General features: G+C 41.2%; 2 protein-coding genes across 3 annotated transcripts; both read right to left on the bottom strand.

The window, feature by feature from the left end:
* Positions 1-347: 347 nt before the first annotated feature.
* On the bottom strand, positions 348-9,314 carry LOC117247111 (factor VII-activating protease-like). 2 transcript variants are annotated; one of them, XM_033611341.2, is made up of 13 exons: positions 9,184-9,314; positions 9,065-9,077; positions 8,504-8,593; positions 8,307-8,417; positions 5,614-5,733; positions 5,308-5,424; positions 4,920-5,091; positions 3,046-3,137; positions 2,720-2,960; positions 2,504-2,646; positions 2,157-2,294; positions 1,027-1,169; positions 348-853 (listed from the first exon to the last, which is right to left on the bottom strand). In XM_033611341.2, the coding sequence occupies exons 1-13, from the start codon at positions 9,247-9,249 to the stop codon at positions 698-700; spliced, it is 1,602 nt and encodes a 533-aa protein (XP_033467232.2). In that variant the 5' UTR covers positions 9,250-9,314; the 3' UTR covers positions 348-697. The 2 variants fall into 2 exon arrangements, with proteins under 2 accessions (XP_033467232.2, XP_033467233.2); XM_033611342.2 differs by having other exon boundaries at positions 9,031-9,077; positions 9,184-9,297.
* Positions 9,315-11,027: 1,713 nt separating this feature from the next.
* LOC117247397 (factor VII-activating protease-like) lies at positions 11,028-18,604 on the bottom strand. Its single transcript, XM_033611937.2, has 13 exons — positions 18,425-18,604; positions 18,273-18,300; positions 18,080-18,175; positions 17,763-17,873; positions 15,056-15,172; positions 14,811-14,927; positions 14,527-14,698; positions 14,212-14,303; positions 13,870-14,131; positions 12,707-12,849; positions 12,469-12,606; positions 11,541-11,686; positions 11,028-11,451 (listed from the first exon to the last, which is right to left on the bottom strand). Exons 1-13 carry the CDS (start codon positions 18,506-18,508, stop codon positions 11,293-11,295), a joined length of 1,665 nt encoding a protein of 554 aa, XP_033467828.2. The 5' UTR covers positions 18,509-18,604; the 3' UTR covers positions 11,028-11,292.

Genomic DNA, 18,604 nt, shown 5'->3' on the forward strand with positions numbered 1-18,604 from the left:
TCAGGTTAGTTTAAAGGATTGTATGTGATGAAGGTTTTCAGAAAGAGACTATTTTCAGATTGAATGCAAGGTATTTCTTGACACTTTATCCATCTTCTGAATGGGTTAAATCTCCTCTAAAGGACCACGTACGACACCAGCTACAGCAAAAACATCAAGATTACCAAAACTAAATTCAAGACAAAATTGACTGTTTGAAATATGAAAAGGAAAGTCAGCAATTTGTTTTTGTATATTGAGTGAGATCAGAAGTTATGGAGCTGGACCAGAGTTACGGCCAGCAATGCAGAGGATATTTTCATAATTTGTTTTTTTTTTTTTTGTAATATTTAGAGATAAACACAGGCTGCAGGATCAAATGCACAAGGCACAAACTTTATTACAGCCATGCAAAACATGAAGTTTTCTTACGAGGTCTGCTAATCCAGTGCACTTTGAGCTAGGCTCGGTGATACAGCAGTATAGGTCGACTGGAATCACGTGTGATCTACATTTTGTCTGGCAGGTTCAGCTTGGTGAGTTTATATCAGTGCCCCTTTTAACTCAAAGCTGGGCTGGGAGTAAATGCTTGGTTTTAATGCTGATAAAATAAACTTTTTTTCAAGGCAAACTGAGCTGAGGTCTGTATTTTTTTCCAAAATAAAGAATACTTTTTCGGGCAAAAAGCAAACACTACAGTAATTAATGAATGTGCAGTTCAGTTGATCTTGCTTTTGATCCAGCTGGTGAATGCGTTGACGTTGGCGTAGACACCAGGCTTGTTCCTCTCAGCACAGCCGTAACCCCAGCTCACCACACCGGTGATATAGTGTGTGCCATTCTGCTGACACACCAACGGTCCACCTGAGTCACCCTGTAGAGTTAGAAAGAGCAAGTTAAGAATATGTACATGTGAAGTCTGGATCTTTTACTCCTCTTACACAAACTGTTAAATTTAATACAAACAGAATTAAATGCAGCCAAGAAAATGTTTTAACAGCTCTTGCATGAGCACCTTGCATGCAGGTTTTTCACATTCATACACACCTGACAGGAGTCGATGCCGCCCTGCAAAGTCCCTGCACAGAACATGCTGTTGTCCAGTACACTTCCGTAGACTGTGGGATCTTTGCATCGCTGGTCAGAGATCAGGAAAACACGAGCATTCAACAGCTGGCTGCTGTACCTCTCTGAAAAGTGGAGGTCAAAGTGAGTTTAAATGAAAGTTAGAAAAAACACTGGCATAAAGAACTAAACTGGCTTTTTCCATGAAAGGCATTTTGACCCTTTGCTAAGCCCCGCCCCTTTGTGATGGTCCATCAAGCTGTCGAGGCTAGCATGGAGCCCACACTGTCACTAACTGCGCTCCTTTAAGAAATATTTGGAAAAACAAAAAAGCTATTGAAGGATATATCCAGGATGTCAAACTGACTCAGCAGCAACAACAGGTTAAAAAGACAAAGACAGTTAGAAGCTAAAGCCGAACTATAGGCTACAGATCACAGTGTAAACGTGAACCACCACATCACTGCTGATCGCCACAGAAGACAATGAATATAAAGGGAAACTTTGCTGATATTGAACCAGCTGTGTGTCATCACAGTGTGTGCAGATGAACGGTGTTTGACACACTGTGATGACACACAGCTGGTTGAATATCAGGTTCTGGTTCCTGTACAGCAGGGTCGGTCTTTGTCTCACTGTTATAATCACTGAAAAAGCAAAAGCAGCATGTGTATACATTCAGTAGGCTATATCTTCAGTAGCTAGCTAGCTAACCCTACACTCTGCAGGGTTTGATTTTGGTTTTGGAACAGGGAAGAAACGTACATCTTTTTCCAACCTCTCCAGGTAACAAGTATCATTAATACACGACATGCCCCAGGCACAACATTTAGCTCCAAATCCACAAAACCAGCCTGAAAATGAAGGAAATCTGAAACGATTGCATTAGAGTCAATGGAGCACAGCTGTATTATGCGTTAAAAACGGTCCAGTGTCTTTGGAACTCAACCCAAACTAGACACTAAAGTTCGGGATATCTTGGCCTCTGCTGCATCGATCTAGACCATCCTGTCTCTAAAGGTCCCCCAGCTTTAAATACAACACTGAATTATGACTTTATCAAAATAATCTGTTTATAAAACATGAAAGGACTTTTATAAATAGTTAATTACGTGTTTCAGTTGCTCCCCATCCGGAGACCACACACTCCTTTCCAGCGGGGAACACCTGGTCCGGTAGACATGCTGTCTTCACAAAGCGGGATTCCTTGGCGCAGTAAGGGCTGTCGGTAACTTGGAGTTTAAGCAGAGCTGCACAGGAAATGAGCACATACAGTGAGTGACATTAATCATTTGATGTGTAAACTAATCAAATTACCTTTCTATAAACATTTCTCAAAGTATGAAAACAATATTCGTAACGCATCAGAAAAGACTGATGCCAAATCTGCATATACCTCTCTATGGAGTGCAGTTTATCCTGGCTTAAAATGACATTATATGTGATGAATGTGACAAACCAACGTCGTTGTAAAGAGCAGTTGTGTTGTCCCTGTAGTTCTCATGAGGAATCGTCTGTATGACCGGGATGGTCTGGTCCATCTCCTCCTGTTTCTCTATGTTCACTCCTCCCAACACCACTTGGTAGTCATACTGAGGCTCACTGAAAGAACAATTGAACTAAGTTAGCTTGTAGTAGCAGTTAGAAAGGGCGTACAAACAAAATGCAAACCTACATGCAGTGTGCAGCAGTGAGGACCCAGCAGGATGTGATGAGGATCCCACCACAGAAGTGACCAAATGCAGCAGTGGAGCCTTTCTGTCTGACCTGCACAGACACCTGCCAGGGGTGGGCACCAGGGAGAGACTTCTTGCCCCCAAAAATCCTGCTATTGCGAACAGGGTGGCTCTCAGATATCCCACATTGGGAGAACTGTGCAGGGCCTGGCACTGGTTGGACTGGTGAGGGTGGAGTGGCTGGGTAACATCAGAGAAGAGTGAGCACAATGTGAGCATACACTACATACTGTGTGTGTGTGTGTGTGTGTGTGTGTGTGTTCACCTTCAGAGCATTTCTTGACTTTGCAGTAGTCCCATTTCAGTCTGCCTTGATTCTTATAATAACACCAAGGCTTGTCATCCCCATCTGGGTTTCTAAAATTTAGAATGAGTAATAAATAGATTAAATAAAGACATGATAATTTGTTTAGCCATATTTGAAAAGTAGCCGAGAGAAAAAGTGTTGAAGTTGCCAACACAAAGGAACAATCAGTGTTATATTACAAGCTTGTTTGTGACAAACAAATGACAACATCGCTTTCCTTTCTGCATTTGTGCCACTCAAAGACTGGTGTTTTTCCGGTGACACATCGCTGCCTTTCTAGCCGCGTTTGTGCCACACAAGACTAGTGTTTTTATTTTTTAGCGATACACCTCCAGGCGCATTTGTGTCATTCAAAGCTGGGATTTTTTGTAGTGACACACCATAATCTCTTCAGCTGCGTTTATGCCACTCAAAGCCAGGTGGGTTTTTTCGCAACACACTGCTGCCTTCCCAGTCACGTTTGTGCCACACCACAACGTTTCAAGGTGCGTTTATGTCATTCAAAGCTAGGTGCTTTGTAGCAACACACCGCAACGTTTCAAGCCTTGTTTATGCCACTCAAGGCGGGTGCTTTGTTGCGACATCCGCAAACGTTTCCTAACTATAACCACATAGTTTTGTTGCCGTCTTACCTCCGCGTTTATGCTACTCAAAGCCGGTTGTGTTTTTAGCGACTTCTGCAATGTTTTCCTAACCATAACCACGTAGTTTATGGTTTTGTTGCCTAACTGCCAACGCCTTGCTTGAGTTGCTTCACGTGACTATATAGTGCCAACCAGGATCTTTTCCTAACCATAACCAAGTAGTTTTGTTGCCTAAATCTTACCACTGACCCCTTCTCACCACCACGTTTGTGCCACATGACAGGTTTTTTTCAGCAACATTCACAATCTTTTCCTAACCATAACCACGTAACTTTGTTGCCTAAATCTAAACCCTGATGCCTTATGTGAGTCGCCTAACGTGACTAGCGTCAACCATGATCTTTTCCTAACATTAACTAAGTAGTTTGTTGCCTAAACCTAATCGCTGACAACTTTTTACCACTGACCCCTCCTGCATTTAGATACAACGCTAAACGCCCTCAGTGTTGTTTTGGTAATTCTCCGTTCTTCTGCCCAAGCGGAAAAATATGATGAGTAGGTTTAAGATCATGTTGAGGTGTAGTATCTGAAAATTCCGACTTTGGTGCCCCCTAGTGGTAAGAATTCCTCCCTCCACATGGGAATCCACCTACACTGAAATGAAATGCCTCAAGACAACTCATACAACTCCCCAGTTTTCGCTGGGATTGTCTCATTTTTCTGTCTATCTTACATTAACAGAATAACTTCCCAGATGCTATGATTGACTAAACGGTACACACAATGGCTTAAAGGAATAATTCACCCCCCAAATGTTCATCTGTATGTCAATTCCTCATCCTGTGTTAGGTTGAGTTTGTGAAGGAAACTTCTTGCATGCCTCTACATTGAATGAACAATCCAAAAAAGGCAGACATTCTTCAAAAAGTAAATGTGGTCTGCATTTAACAACAGCAAAACTATATCTGTTTACGAACTCTCACATAACTCGTGCACTATAATCCAAGTTTCATTTAACTAGTCGTATGTTAGTACTTTCCAACACATGCATTTTCCCAAAAAAAACATAATATTTAAGACACTTCTACATAAACAGCTCGATATACTGCTGGTTCGTATGTGGAGAGAAAAGCAAAGTTATCTTCCCGAATTCAAGGAAACACAGGGTGAGTAACTCATATATAAATGATCATTCAGGAATTAAAGTATTTCTTAAACTTTAATAAATATTGAATAATTTGTCTTTACCTGCAGTGGTTGTTCAGTTCCAGTCCAGTAAAGTCTGAGTACATGGAGAAAGGATCGTCCCCATTCATCACAATAAAATTTGAATGCCAGTCCAGACACTCATGCCCATCATCTGTGACGCTGACGACACCCCTGTATGTCTCTCCATTTCCCTCATAACAGTCAGTGGCAGCTGTCCAAGAAGATTGAGTGAGAAGAAAATTTGAAGTGAGCTCAAGGAGTGGAATAGTTTTTAACATCCAAATGCACAAATACAGTCATTTTATTCTTAGTTGCAGTGGAACTGAAATTATAATTTGTTACAAAAATATGCTGAGGACAAAGCCGTTTTTGGTCTCTTGTATTAGATCATTATTGGCTTTTTTTCTGGCATTTGCAAAGTCTTTACCAATTTCACAGAATTTCCCAGAATATCCATCATCACAGAGACAGCGCAAGCGGCGGTTCCCTTTTGTGCAAGAGCCTCCATTTTGGCAAGGATTGGGTTCACAGGCAGACACTGGAACTGATACAGAAACAAGACATAAACAATTCAATAGTGCACATTAGTAGGGGTGTAACAGGAGATTCTGGGGCCCCCAAAGAATAATGGCAACCCTATTTTTCTTGCTTGACCAAAACAAGGTACTTAATGTACTGTTCTGCTCAGTTCATTCAAAAATTAATTGTTGAAGATAAGGTTTGGGATACTCACCTGTCTTGCAGTCAGGACCTTGGTAGGGAGGTTTGCACTTGCACTCATAAAAAGGGTCTTTCTTCAGATTGACGACACAGTCACCGTGACCACATCTGACGTTCTGGCAGACATTTCTCACTAAATATTTAAAACAAGTTGTCAGAAGTAAAGGTTAAACACGTAGGAACCTTGTGTGGAAACACTGAGATATTGCAATAAGCTTTAATGATTGTGAAAGGGACTACAGTTAGTTTTGAAGTCATCAAAATAGATTGGTACACAAAAAAACAGAAATGACCCTTCCTAAGCCCTGCCTCTTTTCGCTGTGTATTCCAATGACAGTTCAACAACAGTTCAGCAGAACCTCAGTCAACTTTACTCTTATGTGTTATACCTAGATATGCTGGATATTCACTGCACGTCAAAATAAAGTGTGGGGTTTTTTTGACAGTTGGAAAACCACTGCTCAAGTGCTCCAGGGATAATGTTTTTCTGTAGGCCAACATGAGCATAACTCAGGTTCCCTGGTCAAAAAGCCAATGGGATTTTTCCATTGGATTTTGGGTTATTGCAGAAAATAAACTTTCTTGTGCAAAATTAACACCACAAAACATCACTTTAATGATTTTCGCCTAAATTCGGTCACTAGAAGTAAAATGCTAACGTTTGGCCATAAAAGAACTACACTATGGTCACATGTCTTTACACCCCTACCTCAAGGAGGCTGTAAAGCTGTGGTCGGTGTGATGACGTTCTGTAGTCTCATTTAGCCACTTGTTAGCAACCACCTTTTTTAAGACACATAAAAGCTTAAAAATTCACAAGTTGGGTATGTCGAGGAACATAACGGGAAAGTCTCTTAAACTTGTGTTAACCAAAAACCCGTTAAAAAACCCACTGACATTGAGACGAGTGAACCTAGAGTGGTAAAATGCTCACAAACATATGGGTTTGAGGACTCATTCCTGGAGCAGGCTATGTGCTAGGCTTCTCTATGTTGAAAAGAAAACCAAATTTTTGAAGATGGTTAAAAGATGTGGCTAAAAGACTATCACAATCCTAACGGACACATTATGTTGTTGTCACTGCTAAAGGTAGCTTAGGTTCACTAAACGCGGTAACTGCCCATTGGTTCGACAGCCCATTGGTTCAACATCCCATCGTTCCGACCATATTAAACTCATTGTTCCGAAGTCCATTCCGAAATCATCATGATGCCCTGTGGTTAAGGTCTGGTTAGGTTTAGGCACAAAAACACTTGGTTAGAGTCAGGAAAAGATCATGGTGTGGGTTAAAATGAAAAAGAAAGTGACGAACACATAAGCCGTGAGCCTGCTCCGCCTCAAGCCGGTCGCGGCGCACCATACGCCCGCCGCGAGCCGTTCAGCACCGCGGACAGTCGGACTAATGGGATGTCGAACCAATGGGCTGTCGAACCAATGACATGGACCCCTAAACGCTAGCTAGGCTAGCTAACATATAGCTGCATCAAGAAGAGTTAGCCACATCTCAGGTCACCATCATCGGCTAGATTTGTTTCCTCCTTATTGCTGTGGTAGAGTTTAAGGAATTTGGATAAGAGCATGCTTCTCCATGTTGAAAAGAAAACCAAATTTTGAAGATGGTTAAATAAATAAAGATGTGACCGGAGGACAGTCACAATCTTAACAGATACTTTTGCTGTAGTTAGTCACAACTAACACAAGCTTATGTTAGCCAAATGCTAGCTAGCTAACATCAAGAGGAGTTAGCCCCATCTCATTTCACCGTCATCAGCCAGATTTGCTTCCTCCTTATTGTTGTGTTAATGATAAAGGAATTAGGAAAAGAGCAGGCTTCTCTATGTTGACAAGAAAAGCAAATTTTGAAAATGGTTAGAAGATGTTGCTGAAGGACTATCACAATCTTAACAGACACATTACGTTGTGGTCACAGCTAAAGTTAGATTATGTTAGCCAAACGCTAGCTAGCTAGCTAGCTAGCTAGGCTAGCTAACATAGAGCTGTATCGAGAGTAGTTAGCCTAATCTCAGGTCACCATCATCAGTCAGATTTGTTGCTGCCTTACTACTGTGCTAAAGTAAGAGATTTGGAAAAGAACAAATAGGTTGGTTGCTGACATATTTTTAATGTGACACTGTTGGCCAGATCAAAGCTAAAGTTGCTTTGTTTATTATCTCTGTAAGGCTACATACCATCCTAAAGTAACTGTAGGTCTTATTCTGACTTCATTTAGCATTTAGCATTGAAAACACGAGAATACTGGTGCAGTGACCCTGCCTACCCTACAGATGACTAGCCTACTAATTGCTATTTGCAGAAATGGAATGCAACGCAAAGGTAATGTTCCTCTGCAATGAACACCCATGTGACATAGGGTGCTGTGTAGGTTATTTGGATATACACGACATTATCGTGAATATATTCTTCCATTACATGCTCCAGTCCTTGCTGACAGCTTCTTTTAGCAATATTGCATAACACTTAGAAACTATTTAATAGGGTATCCAGCCAAAAAAACAACAACTGGCATATCCATGTTTCTTTTTTGTCAAGATTGTCCAACCTAGCAACAGTATGGGCCTAACTAAGGGGGTCTGGGGTTAGGATAAAAAAAATAATAGTAATAAATGAAAAAATAAATACAAAGAAATTGCAGTTCCTTTGCCTCACAAAATGAACTTATCATGAAGCCAAGTTGGGAATTCCTACCACTTTGACACCTCTTCCCTATGTACGGCTCAGGACACAGGCATGTGAATGCTGTGGCGGATTGAACTTGGCACGAGCCACCGTTGAGGCAAGGGTCTGGATCACAAGCATCTGGGAAAGGACGTATGAGTTTACATGTTGAGAAGAAAGATGGAGATATGCAGTACAATCAAACACAGCTTTTCAGGGTCACTTACGGGACACATCTAAGAGGTCAAAGAACCAGTCGCTATTATCAAAACCAGTGTTAGGGGCGTCAGTGGTGTAGTCATCTCCGTACTCAATGTCTGCCAAGAACAGAGAGCTGTTTACACACTGGAGTTTTGTAGTGCTTGTAGTTAGTTGGAGCATTTTCCAGTAAAGCCGTACATGCAATTTGGTGTAAATACAGCTACTGATTTTTTACTTAATACTCAAAGTTAGCTCATATGGTGATTTTGATATTAGAGTTCATACAAGCGTACTGTATACTGCAGTAGGATAAAGAACAGGATGAAATGATGGAGGTGTTGACTGTGTTATAGATAGAACAAAGTGCATTAAAACCACTTTGCATTAGATAATCCTCCACCATTCTGTCTCACCTAAAGATTAAACTATATTGAAAAAAATTAATAAGATGCCATATAATGTCTTAAAAATATGAAACCAAATAACCTAAATACAAATAATAAATCTATCTGAAGATCTCAGTGGCACTAATATAAAGCGTGTCGTCACACACCATGCATGTCATCAACTGAAGAAAGAGGTCTTACATATGCTATCCAGCTGAAACGACAAAATCACAGCAGAGAATAGATCAGCAACTTTTCCATATGAATCAAAACAAAATCATCCTTCACTGAATACTTCATAAAGATAATGAGAAACTCACATTTAGGTTCTGTCCATGAACGCCTAGTATACTCAGGCTTATGAGCAGGGCCGCCGCGGTCAGCATGGTGCCGTGTGTCACTGTCAGCACAACGTAGATGACTGAAGACCCAGAGTTTGACTTTAATTCTAAAAAGCATCTCGATATCCAGCTCATCCCTCGCGCTTGTCAATCTTTAGCCAGCTGCATCGATTCTGTGGGAGTCTGTGTGTTTTAGGACATTGCCCTAATTGTTATGCACCGTGGTTTCATTTATTTAACCTTGTCTTATTTGCCCACATATAATGCAACTTTAAACTTTGTCAGCAAATTTCACTTTGAGTTAATTCAGGTAATCGTGATTTAGAAAAAACAATATCAGTTGTCAGTTACCAACCCTGTCTCCTAGAGATTATGTTTGTATGTTACTAAACTGTTTGGCTGTGGTAACAGAGTTATCAGAGACAACATTGCTCTCAGGTAACAAAACTCTAGATTCATGTACCGTAGAGGCTCAGTGAGCAGGTGTTTGGGGAGGATGGCATGTGTACTAAGTGCAGGACTTTGATACCAGAACCACAGGTTTATATCCAAACTCCTGTCTTTGGTTTTGGCAACAGAAGCACTGTGGTTAAGGGTTAGGGAAAGATCTTGATTTTGGTTAAATGTTAACAGAAATGGTAATAAAAACATTATACTATATTCACAATGAGTGGAGAGTGAGTGTTTCTTTTTTTTTTTAAAGATATTTTCTGCGACATTTTTAAGCATTTAATTGACAGGACGGACAAGCGTGAAAGGGGGAGAGAGAGAGGGAGTGATGCAGCAAAGGGCCACGGGCTGGAGTCGAACCTGGGCTGCTGCGGTAACAGCCTTGTACATGGGGCACCTGCTCTACCACTAAGCCACCGATGCCCCAGTGAGTGTTTCTTTTTAACAATCAAGTCCTATTTTGATGTTTTCTATGCACTTTGGCACCTTATTTTCATTCAAAGTGCATAAAAATCCCAGTGTGAATCAATTAATTTTCATTGCAAATGAGAAAATTATGAATCTGGCAGGCCACCAAACACCCGCAGGTTGAGTATCCCCGCTCTATGTCAGGTGTGGTACACCAACAGATAAGCAAGACAAACTTATGTATCCTGAAATGATACTCCAAAGGCATTAAAATGCAACATATGAAAGCACATGGTGACAGTCTTACGTTGCATGCCCACTATATGAGATTACAGGCAACCAGAAATTCACTCCCATTCATTGTGTATTGGAAGTTACTGATTCGCTGCACAAAGCATGTTGGGATACCTGCAATGTGGACCAAGCTGGCAGCACAACAAGAGGGCATGACAATTTGAAAAGTTCAAAAGGTGCTCACATCAAGACAGCACTGTTAGTTGAACTCATTCGAAAGCACATAACCCGTGCACAGCGGGGTCAGTCTGTACAACTTGGTGCAGGTGACGGCAGGAAACATCAGACTGAGAGTAAATAAGAAGATACAATGCACACAAGAGGGCTGAATTGCATATTTCTTCTGTCTACAGACAATTAGACCAGATTGAGAGAGAAGAAAGGCTGGACACGCCCTCCTCCTCTCACACTACCTTCCCCTTGATGTAGAGATTTATAATTGAAGATATAATTGAATTAAACTGTCTGTTGTGGGGTGTATGTGATGCAATGTGTCTGGTTGCATGTGTACAGAACCATATACAGAGTCTACTCAGCACATGATCACGCTGTTTGCAACATTTAAAGTGAAGACTCAATAAAAGAAGAAGCAATTCAGCCCTCTTGTGTGTGGTGTATCTGATGATTTACAGCACTGTTAGTGTTGCATATTTCACAAAGAATGTGAAGGATTTAATGGATTCAATAACTTTAACTTTATTGCTGCAAGCATGCTTACACAAACTAGGAAGCAACTTAGCATTGGAACAATTATGTAATCACACCACAGTGAGGTATACATGAGTTGAAACACAAACATTGAGGCAATGTGTCATATGAAAGCTTTTTCAAACTTTTTTCTGATCCTAGCTTATTTTTACCTAAAGGAAAGTGTATTACTGCTACAACAGGACATTATCTGAGGTAGTGGCAGCATGTCTGCAGTTACATGCATCCTCATGAGAGTAAATGTTTAGAGATCCAGTCAACAAATCTGCCGACGTTAGCGTAGACACCAGGCTTGTACTTCTTGCCGCAGCCGTCACCCCAGCTCACAACACCAACAACATAGTGGGTGCCATTATGCTCACACACCAGAGGGCCGCCGGAGTCGCCCTGCAGGGGACAGAGAGGAGGATAAGTTATTGTCATGATGAGCACTGTCAAAAGGAATATTTAAATAAGAGATCACAGCAGTCACAGACCTGGCAGGAGTCAACACCTCCTCCCATGTTGCCTGCACAGAACATGCTGTCGTCCAGAGAGTCTCCGTAAACATGGGGAGCTTTACACTTCTCCTGGGAGATCAGGAGAACACGAGCATCCAGCAGCTGGTTGGTACCGTACCTCTCTGAGACGGACAGAGTAGCATTAGACATTAGAGTGTGATGTGCAAATGCATCCAAAGACCCTTCTTGTAGTTATTATACAGTATGTCTCTTTGCAGTTCCTTCACATCTCTTTAGCCTCGTTTCCACCAAGCAGTACAGTACAGTTCAGTTTGATAAGCTTTTTTTCCAGTTTCCACTGTGAAAAGTTGTGAATGGTACCACTGGAACTGTTCATACCGTCCCCACTTTTGGTCCCCCCTCTGTTAGGGTACCTAGCACACAGATGTGGTACTAAAAGGTGGAGCTGTGGACACTGCAGTCAGTAGCAGACGGTCACTTTACCCTGTAGGCCCGTTTAGTAATCATCTCATCAACTCATCCATGCTAATGAGTATTTAATGTAATAATATTTTTGGCATCACTTTGTTCTCAGTCAGTTTAATAATACAGCACTTGAAATGACACACTTCAGTGACCAAGTAGGAATAAATTACCCTGTTTTCCGATGTAAATGCGTGATATAGGCCTAGGTGAATCGGATGAAAATCCGTGAGCTGCCAAAGTTCAAAACTTTTTCCATTTTATTGGTTTAATCTCACAACTGGTCTGTTCTTTTTTATTTTAGAGTCCTCAAACTGCTTATTCTGCACAGTTCAGTTGCCTCAGTGCAAATCAAATATACTTAAATGTCTTCTGACTAAATACCAGCAACCGGTTTACAGCCACTGATCCGTTAACTCATACTGGTTGTTGTGTTATGACTTGTTGTTAAGCAGTCTGAGCAGATTGAAATGATACATACGTGTTTCAGTTACGCCCCATCCTGAGATCACACACTCTGTCCCGCTGTTGAAGGACTGGTTTGGCAGGCAGGCTGTCTTCACAAAGCGGGTTTCTTTGGCACAGTACGGTCTGTCTGTGACTCTCAGCTGAAGCATGGCTGCACAGGAGAGCCACAGAACAAAGAACAGCATGTCAGTATATTTCATTTTCATTTTAACTCAGTAAAAAAGTGAACAGCTGCTGACTTTGCTCCTCACCAACATCATTGTAAAGAGCAAACGGGCTCTGTCTGTACTGCTCATGCACGATGGCCCTCTCCACAGGGATGACCTGATCGAACACCTCATTCTTCTCTATGTCCACTCCACCCAGCACCACCTGCATATCCAATCCGCTTTTACTGGACATACACAGAGAGGTAAATGAAGGTCATGTGAATGTGTCCATGTACAAATGCACATCTGCTTCTATGCATGGGCAGATTATGAGACAATTGGCCCCTGGGCACAGGCATGCAAAAGACCCCACCTCCTCTCCTACATAGAAGACACAGAATTTCTGGAGATTTTGCCCCTTTTTTATTTGTTCTGAGTCTCGTTTTAGTCGTCATACACTTTTTTGTGTATCTTTGGGGTCATTTTGCATCACTTTGTGGTTGTTTTTTGTCCCTCTGTAGTCATGTGTGTCTCTTTTTGGTCATTTTGTGTCTATTTGTGGCTCCTTTGCATGTCCTTGTTGTTGTTTTGTGTCTTTTTAAAGGTCAGTTTGTGTCTCTTTGAGATATATTTGTGCCTTTGTTGGTTCCTTTGTGTCTCTTTGTCGTCCTTTAGTGTCTTTTTGTAGTTCCTTTGCATGTCTTTGTGGTCTTTCTGTGTCTCTTTGTGGTCATTTTGTATCTTTTTGTAGTCTTTTTTGTCTCTTTGTGGTCTCTCTGTGTCTCTTGTTGTCATTTTGTGTCTCTTTGTGGTCATTTCGTGTCTCTTTGTGGTCTTTCTGTGTCTCTTTGTGGTCTCAATGTGTCTCTAGTTGTCTTTTTGTGTCTCTTTGTGGTCTTTCTGTGTCTCTTGTGGTCTTTTTGTGTCTCTTTGTGGTCTTTCTGTGTCTCGTGTCTCTTTGTGGTCTCTCTGTGTCGCTTGTTGTCATTTTGTGTCTCTTTGTGGTCTTTCTGTGTCTCTTGTGGTCTTTTGTGTCTCTTTGTGGTCTCTCTGTGTCGCTTGTTGTCATTTTGTGTCTCTTTGTGGTCTTTCTGTGTCTCTTTGGGGCAATTTCGTGTCTCTTTAAGGTCGGTACATGTTAACTAAGTGATATTTAGCAGGTGACAAAGGGGGCCCTGACACTTTAGGCCCCTGGTCCTGTGCCCAGTAGGCCCGTCCAGTAATCCATCCATGCCACTATGTACCAAAACAGCAATGGAGCTTACATGCAGTGTGCAGCTGTAAGCACCCAGCAGGACTGGATGAGGATGCCTCCACAGATGTGGCTGAAGGGCCCTGAGGAGCCTTTGGATCTGGTCTGCAGGGAAACCTGCCAAGGATGAGCTCCAGGAAGAGATTTCTTTCCTCCGAAGATCCTGGCTGAGCGGCCGGGCTGCGGCTTCCCACACTGGGAGAACTGGGCAGCAGCGACATCCGGCTTGGCTGGAGTTTGATCGGTTTCATGGATGGTTGGTGGGGTGGCTGGAGCTGGGAGGGATGGAAAATCACAATGAGAGTTGTGGAGGCAAAGATCAATCTGTGAGTGTGTGCATGTGTGTGTTTTTTACCTCCTGAACATTTCCTAACTGTACAATAGTTCCACTTCAGTTTGCCGTCTTTATTAATGAAGCACCAGGGCTGATCATCTCCATCAGGGTTCCTTGAAGAGACAGAGATTTTAAAACACATATTAAAAAGCTCGTCATCAACATATAATGTTACAAGTTTTACAAAAACACATCAGCAAACACAACGTTTTGTTTGAGTCTGTACCATATGCAGTATGTCCCTCACCTCACATGTACTGCATCCACATAAGAACACAAACATGGTTACATCAGCAGTAGGTACATATGCAGTATTTGCACAAGATGAGTCTTCACCTGCAGTAATTGTGTGGTCCGATTCCATCGAAGCCTGCGTACTCTTTGAAGGGATCTCCCCCTTTCTGTACGATGAAATAGGAATTCCAGTCCAGACACTCTTCCCCTTCAACTGTCACACTCACCATGCCCCGGTAAAACTCTCCATCCTCTTGGTAACAGTCGTTTGGTCCTAGAAGATAATATTTATTTTATTTATTTCCATGTGATAGCTGGGATGTTAGAGGAAGAACGTTGGTTTTAAGGTGTGATTTAATTTAGGAGAGTGAGAGGTTTGTATTTACCAACTTCGCAGAACTTCCCAGTATATCCATGAGGGCAGGAGCACTGGAAGGAGGACCGTTTGGGACCCTTCAAGCAGGAGCCTCCATTCTGACAAGGGTTGGGCCTGCAGGGAGACGCTGTGAACGCAGGCAAGAAGAACAGCTGCTGTCCAGTGCAAAGGACTCAATGCAGTAAGGAGAACTTTAGACTGATTTTTAAAAATCAATAACATGATATTCAATAACAGAATTCCATAAAAGCAGACCTTTGTTGCAGTTGGGTGGTTTGTAAGGGGGCTTGCACTTGCACTCATAGAATGGAGCAGTAGATGTGATGACACAGCTTCCACGTCCACATTTCACGTTCTTGCAAACATCTTTCACTGAAAAACACATGGTGCATTCATTTAATTTAGTTTAGATCTAATTTTGGCTTAGTGCATAGTACAGGCCTGCTGCCACACCTAACCAATGTGATTTGTGTTGTGTGCTGCTGACCACCTGCTTAACATTAACAGTCTGCAAGGTACATTAACATCTTTACACAATGCTTTTTTAGGCTGCTTCATGTTTTGCTTTCTTCTGTTCTAACTTTAGATGTTGGGTATTTTATTGCTGATTTAATGACTAATTTAACATCTCACAAAGGGATAGCAGTTTAGTCAAGTAGGTCATGTCCCTGGATCAGCATCCAACATCATGTTCCTGGACCTAGATTGCAATCAACAAGAGTGAAGCTAAGTTTTCCAAATTGAAGTTAGTGCAGTTGAACGTAATCCTCTAACACTGAACAAAAACTTGTACGCCTCTGCCTATGTTGGCTATGCTAATGAGTAAACTTGCCAATAGACGGGAATATTGTGAGCTAGCTTGCAAGGTAGGTGGTAGGTATGCTATGCTAACAAGTGCGCTTCCCAATAGACTAGAATATTAGCAAAAAAGCTTGCTAACTAGGTATGCTATGCTAACAAGTAACCTTGCCAGTATGCTCGAATATTAGCAAAATAGCTTGTTAACTAGATTGGCTATGCGCTAATAAGTATACTTGCCAATAGAGGAGAATATTAACGAGCTAGCTAGCTAAGTAGGTATGTCAGGCTAACAAGTGAGCTTTCCAATTTTTTCTCTTTTTTTCCAAATTTTTTTTTTTTTTTTTTAAGTAAAAAGTAACTAGGTAGGCTATGCTAACAAGTAACCTTGCCAATATGCTACAATATTTGCAAGATAGCTTGCTAACTAGGTTGGCTATGCTAATGAGTGAACTTGCCAATAAACAAGAATATTAGCAAGCTAGCTGGCTAAGTAGGTATGCTATGCTAACAAGTGAGCTTCCCAATAGGCTAGAATATTAGCGAGCTAGCTTGCTAACTAGGTGGGCGATGCTAACAAGTAACCTTGCTAGTATGCTAGAATATTAGCAGGATAGCTTGCTAACTAGGTTGGCTATGCTAATGGGTAAACTTGCCAATAGACGAGAATATTAATAAGCTAGCTTGCTAAGTACATATGCTATGCTAACAAGTAACCTTGTCAGTAGGCTAGAATATTAGCAAAATACCTTGCTAAATAGGTTGGCTATGCTAATTTAATTCAATTTTCAATTCTAGTTACAAAGCCCAATATCACAAATCACAGTTTGCCTCAGAGGGCTTTACAGCAAAATCGCATTAACTAGGTTGACTATGCTACTGAGTAAACCTGCCAATAGATGAGAATATTAGCGAGCTAGCTTGCTAGGTAGGTATGCTATGCTGACAGGTAAGATTGACAGGTATGGATAAAAGCATTTTTCAGTTGCAAATTCCTGCAATTAACACATTTTACCTCCTTTTTTCCATGTTGATTTCAGATTTGGTTAGGTTTATCCAGAACCATCATCACCACGCTGATTTTGGATCATTTGTTTATGTCGATACCAACATAGCAGTTAGTTAGCTTGCGAACTAGGTAGGCTGGGAAAATGTGGTGATTTGCATCATTCATCTTTGTCAACAATAATCTAGTCTCTTTGTAAATTTGCTTGTTAGCATAGCCTACCTTGTTAGCAAGCTAACTCGCTAATATTCTAGTCTCTTTGTAAGTTTGCTTGTTAGCATAGCCTACCTTGTTAGCAAGCTAACTCGCTAACCCTGCAACAGCTTATAAGAATTTTATTCAGTGTAACACATGATTTTGTTAAATTGTACTAACTTAAATTTGGAAAATGTAGCTTAGCTCAGAAGAAGCTTAAAGGAATTTTGAGGGAAGCGCAGGAGCAGGACACTGATGATATTAAAGGGCTGTGATGGATTGACTGCAGTATTGATCCAGGAATGCAATGTGGGGTGTTGATCCAAGAGCATGTCCCACTTGGCAAAATCATGTCATACCTATGTGCATTGTCCCTGAAAATAAATATATAACTAGAACTGAGCTTTAAACTACATTCAAATATTATTTTGTTCCTGTAAACTGTGTGTGTAATTTTATATTGCTAACACTGTGTCTGGGCGCCAAAGACAAACAGAAAAATTCCAATTCAGGGCACACTTTACAGTTTTGTCGATTGTTATGAAGCGCTTAATGAAATTGGGAATCACTTGCTCTTTCATCATCACCTCATTGGCACAGCATAAGTCTTCTGTTGCAAATTTTCAAACACTTTGTCACTGGGTTCACACATTTTGACACCCTTTTTCCAAACAGTAAAGACAGAAATCTTATTTAAAAGGGACCCGAAACTATTGGACTACCTGTGTTAAACAACAGGAAAACATCTGTTCACAGCTGATTTAAATTACTCTAATGAATATGAATTATAATGCACCTGTGTGAAACTGTTTTGCACAACTCTTTAATCAGCAATCTGTCCATATCCATCTGTAAAAGCAACCTCTGTGTTGCTGTTTGCAAACATGGATCAAAGACGCCAAAGAGTCTGAGAGCCTCTGAATATTACACCTGAAGCTCTGATACACCTCATCTCAGTCATACCTGTCTGACACTTCTTTCCCGTGTAAGGCTCAGGGCACAAACATTTGAAGCTCCCGTCAGCAGCGTGGTTACAGATGCCTCCGTTCAAACATGGGTTTGGATCACACTCATCTAAGTGAGGACAGAACCATGTCAAATGCTTACCAATATAAATTCTCACATGCTGTCCCAACAGTTACCACACAGACTCAGATAAATCAGTCAGGAGCAGAGTGCAACTGATTATGCCTGCCTGAATCAATGTGTCTTATGACAGAAGAGGTATCTCAGTTAAACTACGGCATGTTTTCAGGATATACAAACCAGACGTAATTTACCTGCGAAGTCCACAAGTTCATACAACCAGTCATCAAGATTTAAATCAAAATCCCCAGCAGGGCTGTCAGTGGTGTAATCGTAATAATACTCATAAGCTGTGAGGAAAAAAAAAAGCATTTAAGCATCAAGTCATAAAGGGCTCATAAAGTAAAAATTTAGTTTACAGCTGAGTAAAGTGGAAAGTGTTTTTACCACCAGTGCCATCTGTTTCTGTGTATACCTGTAATCAAACCAAATTATATCAATTATTTATCAAGTTGACTTACTTCTGTATTTCTTCCAAAATATTAATACATGATTAGATTCCATGTTTCAAACTGAATCCATCCTATCTGCATACTCACGTAGTCCTGTCCGAGCGCAATGAGCGCACACAGTTGTAAGAGTAAAGCTGTAAAGCAGAGCATGTTGGTGTAGACCCCGGCCATGATGGGACCAGTGTAGGTCTGTGGTTTAGTGTTTGCTCAGACAGTCCTAAATAATCCCTCAGAAACATGAAGACCCCCAAACACTCCACCACCTGT

The sequence above is a fragment of the Epinephelus lanceolatus genome, chromosome 21 (genome assembly GCF_041903045.1).
Source record: "Epinephelus lanceolatus isolate andai-2023 chromosome 21, ASM4190304v1, whole genome shotgun sequence".
Lineage (NCBI taxonomy): Eukaryota > Metazoa > Chordata > Actinopteri > Perciformes > Serranidae > Epinephelus > Epinephelus lanceolatus.

Excerpts from the sequence above, each read along its gene's own strand:
- LOC117247111 (XM_033611341.2), bottom strand. The coding sequence starts at position 9,249 with ATGCTGACCGCGGCGGCCCTGCTCATAAGCCTGAGTATACTAGGCGTT. Across the intron at positions 8,418-8,503 it reads TGACCTCTTAGATGTGTCCC|ATGCTTGTGATCCAGACCCT; the intron begins GTAAGTGACCCT and ends GTCCTTTCCCAG. Across the intron at positions 3,138-4,919 it reads GAACTGAACAACCACTGCAG|AAACCCAGATGGGGATGACA; the intron begins GTAAAGACAAAT and ends TCTAAATTTTAG.
- LOC117247397 (XM_033611937.2), bottom strand. The coding sequence starts at position 18,508 with ATGGCCGGGGTCTACACCAACATGCTCTGCTTTACAGCTTTACTCTTA. Across the intron at positions 14,304-14,526 it reads GGACCACACAATTACTGCAG|GAACCCTGATGGAGATGATC; the intron begins GTGAAGACTCAT and ends TGTCTCTTCAAG. Across the intron at positions 11,687-12,468 it reads ATGGGGCGTAACTGAAACAC|AGAGGTACGGTACCAACCAG; the intron begins GTATGTATCATT and ends TGTCCGTCTCAG.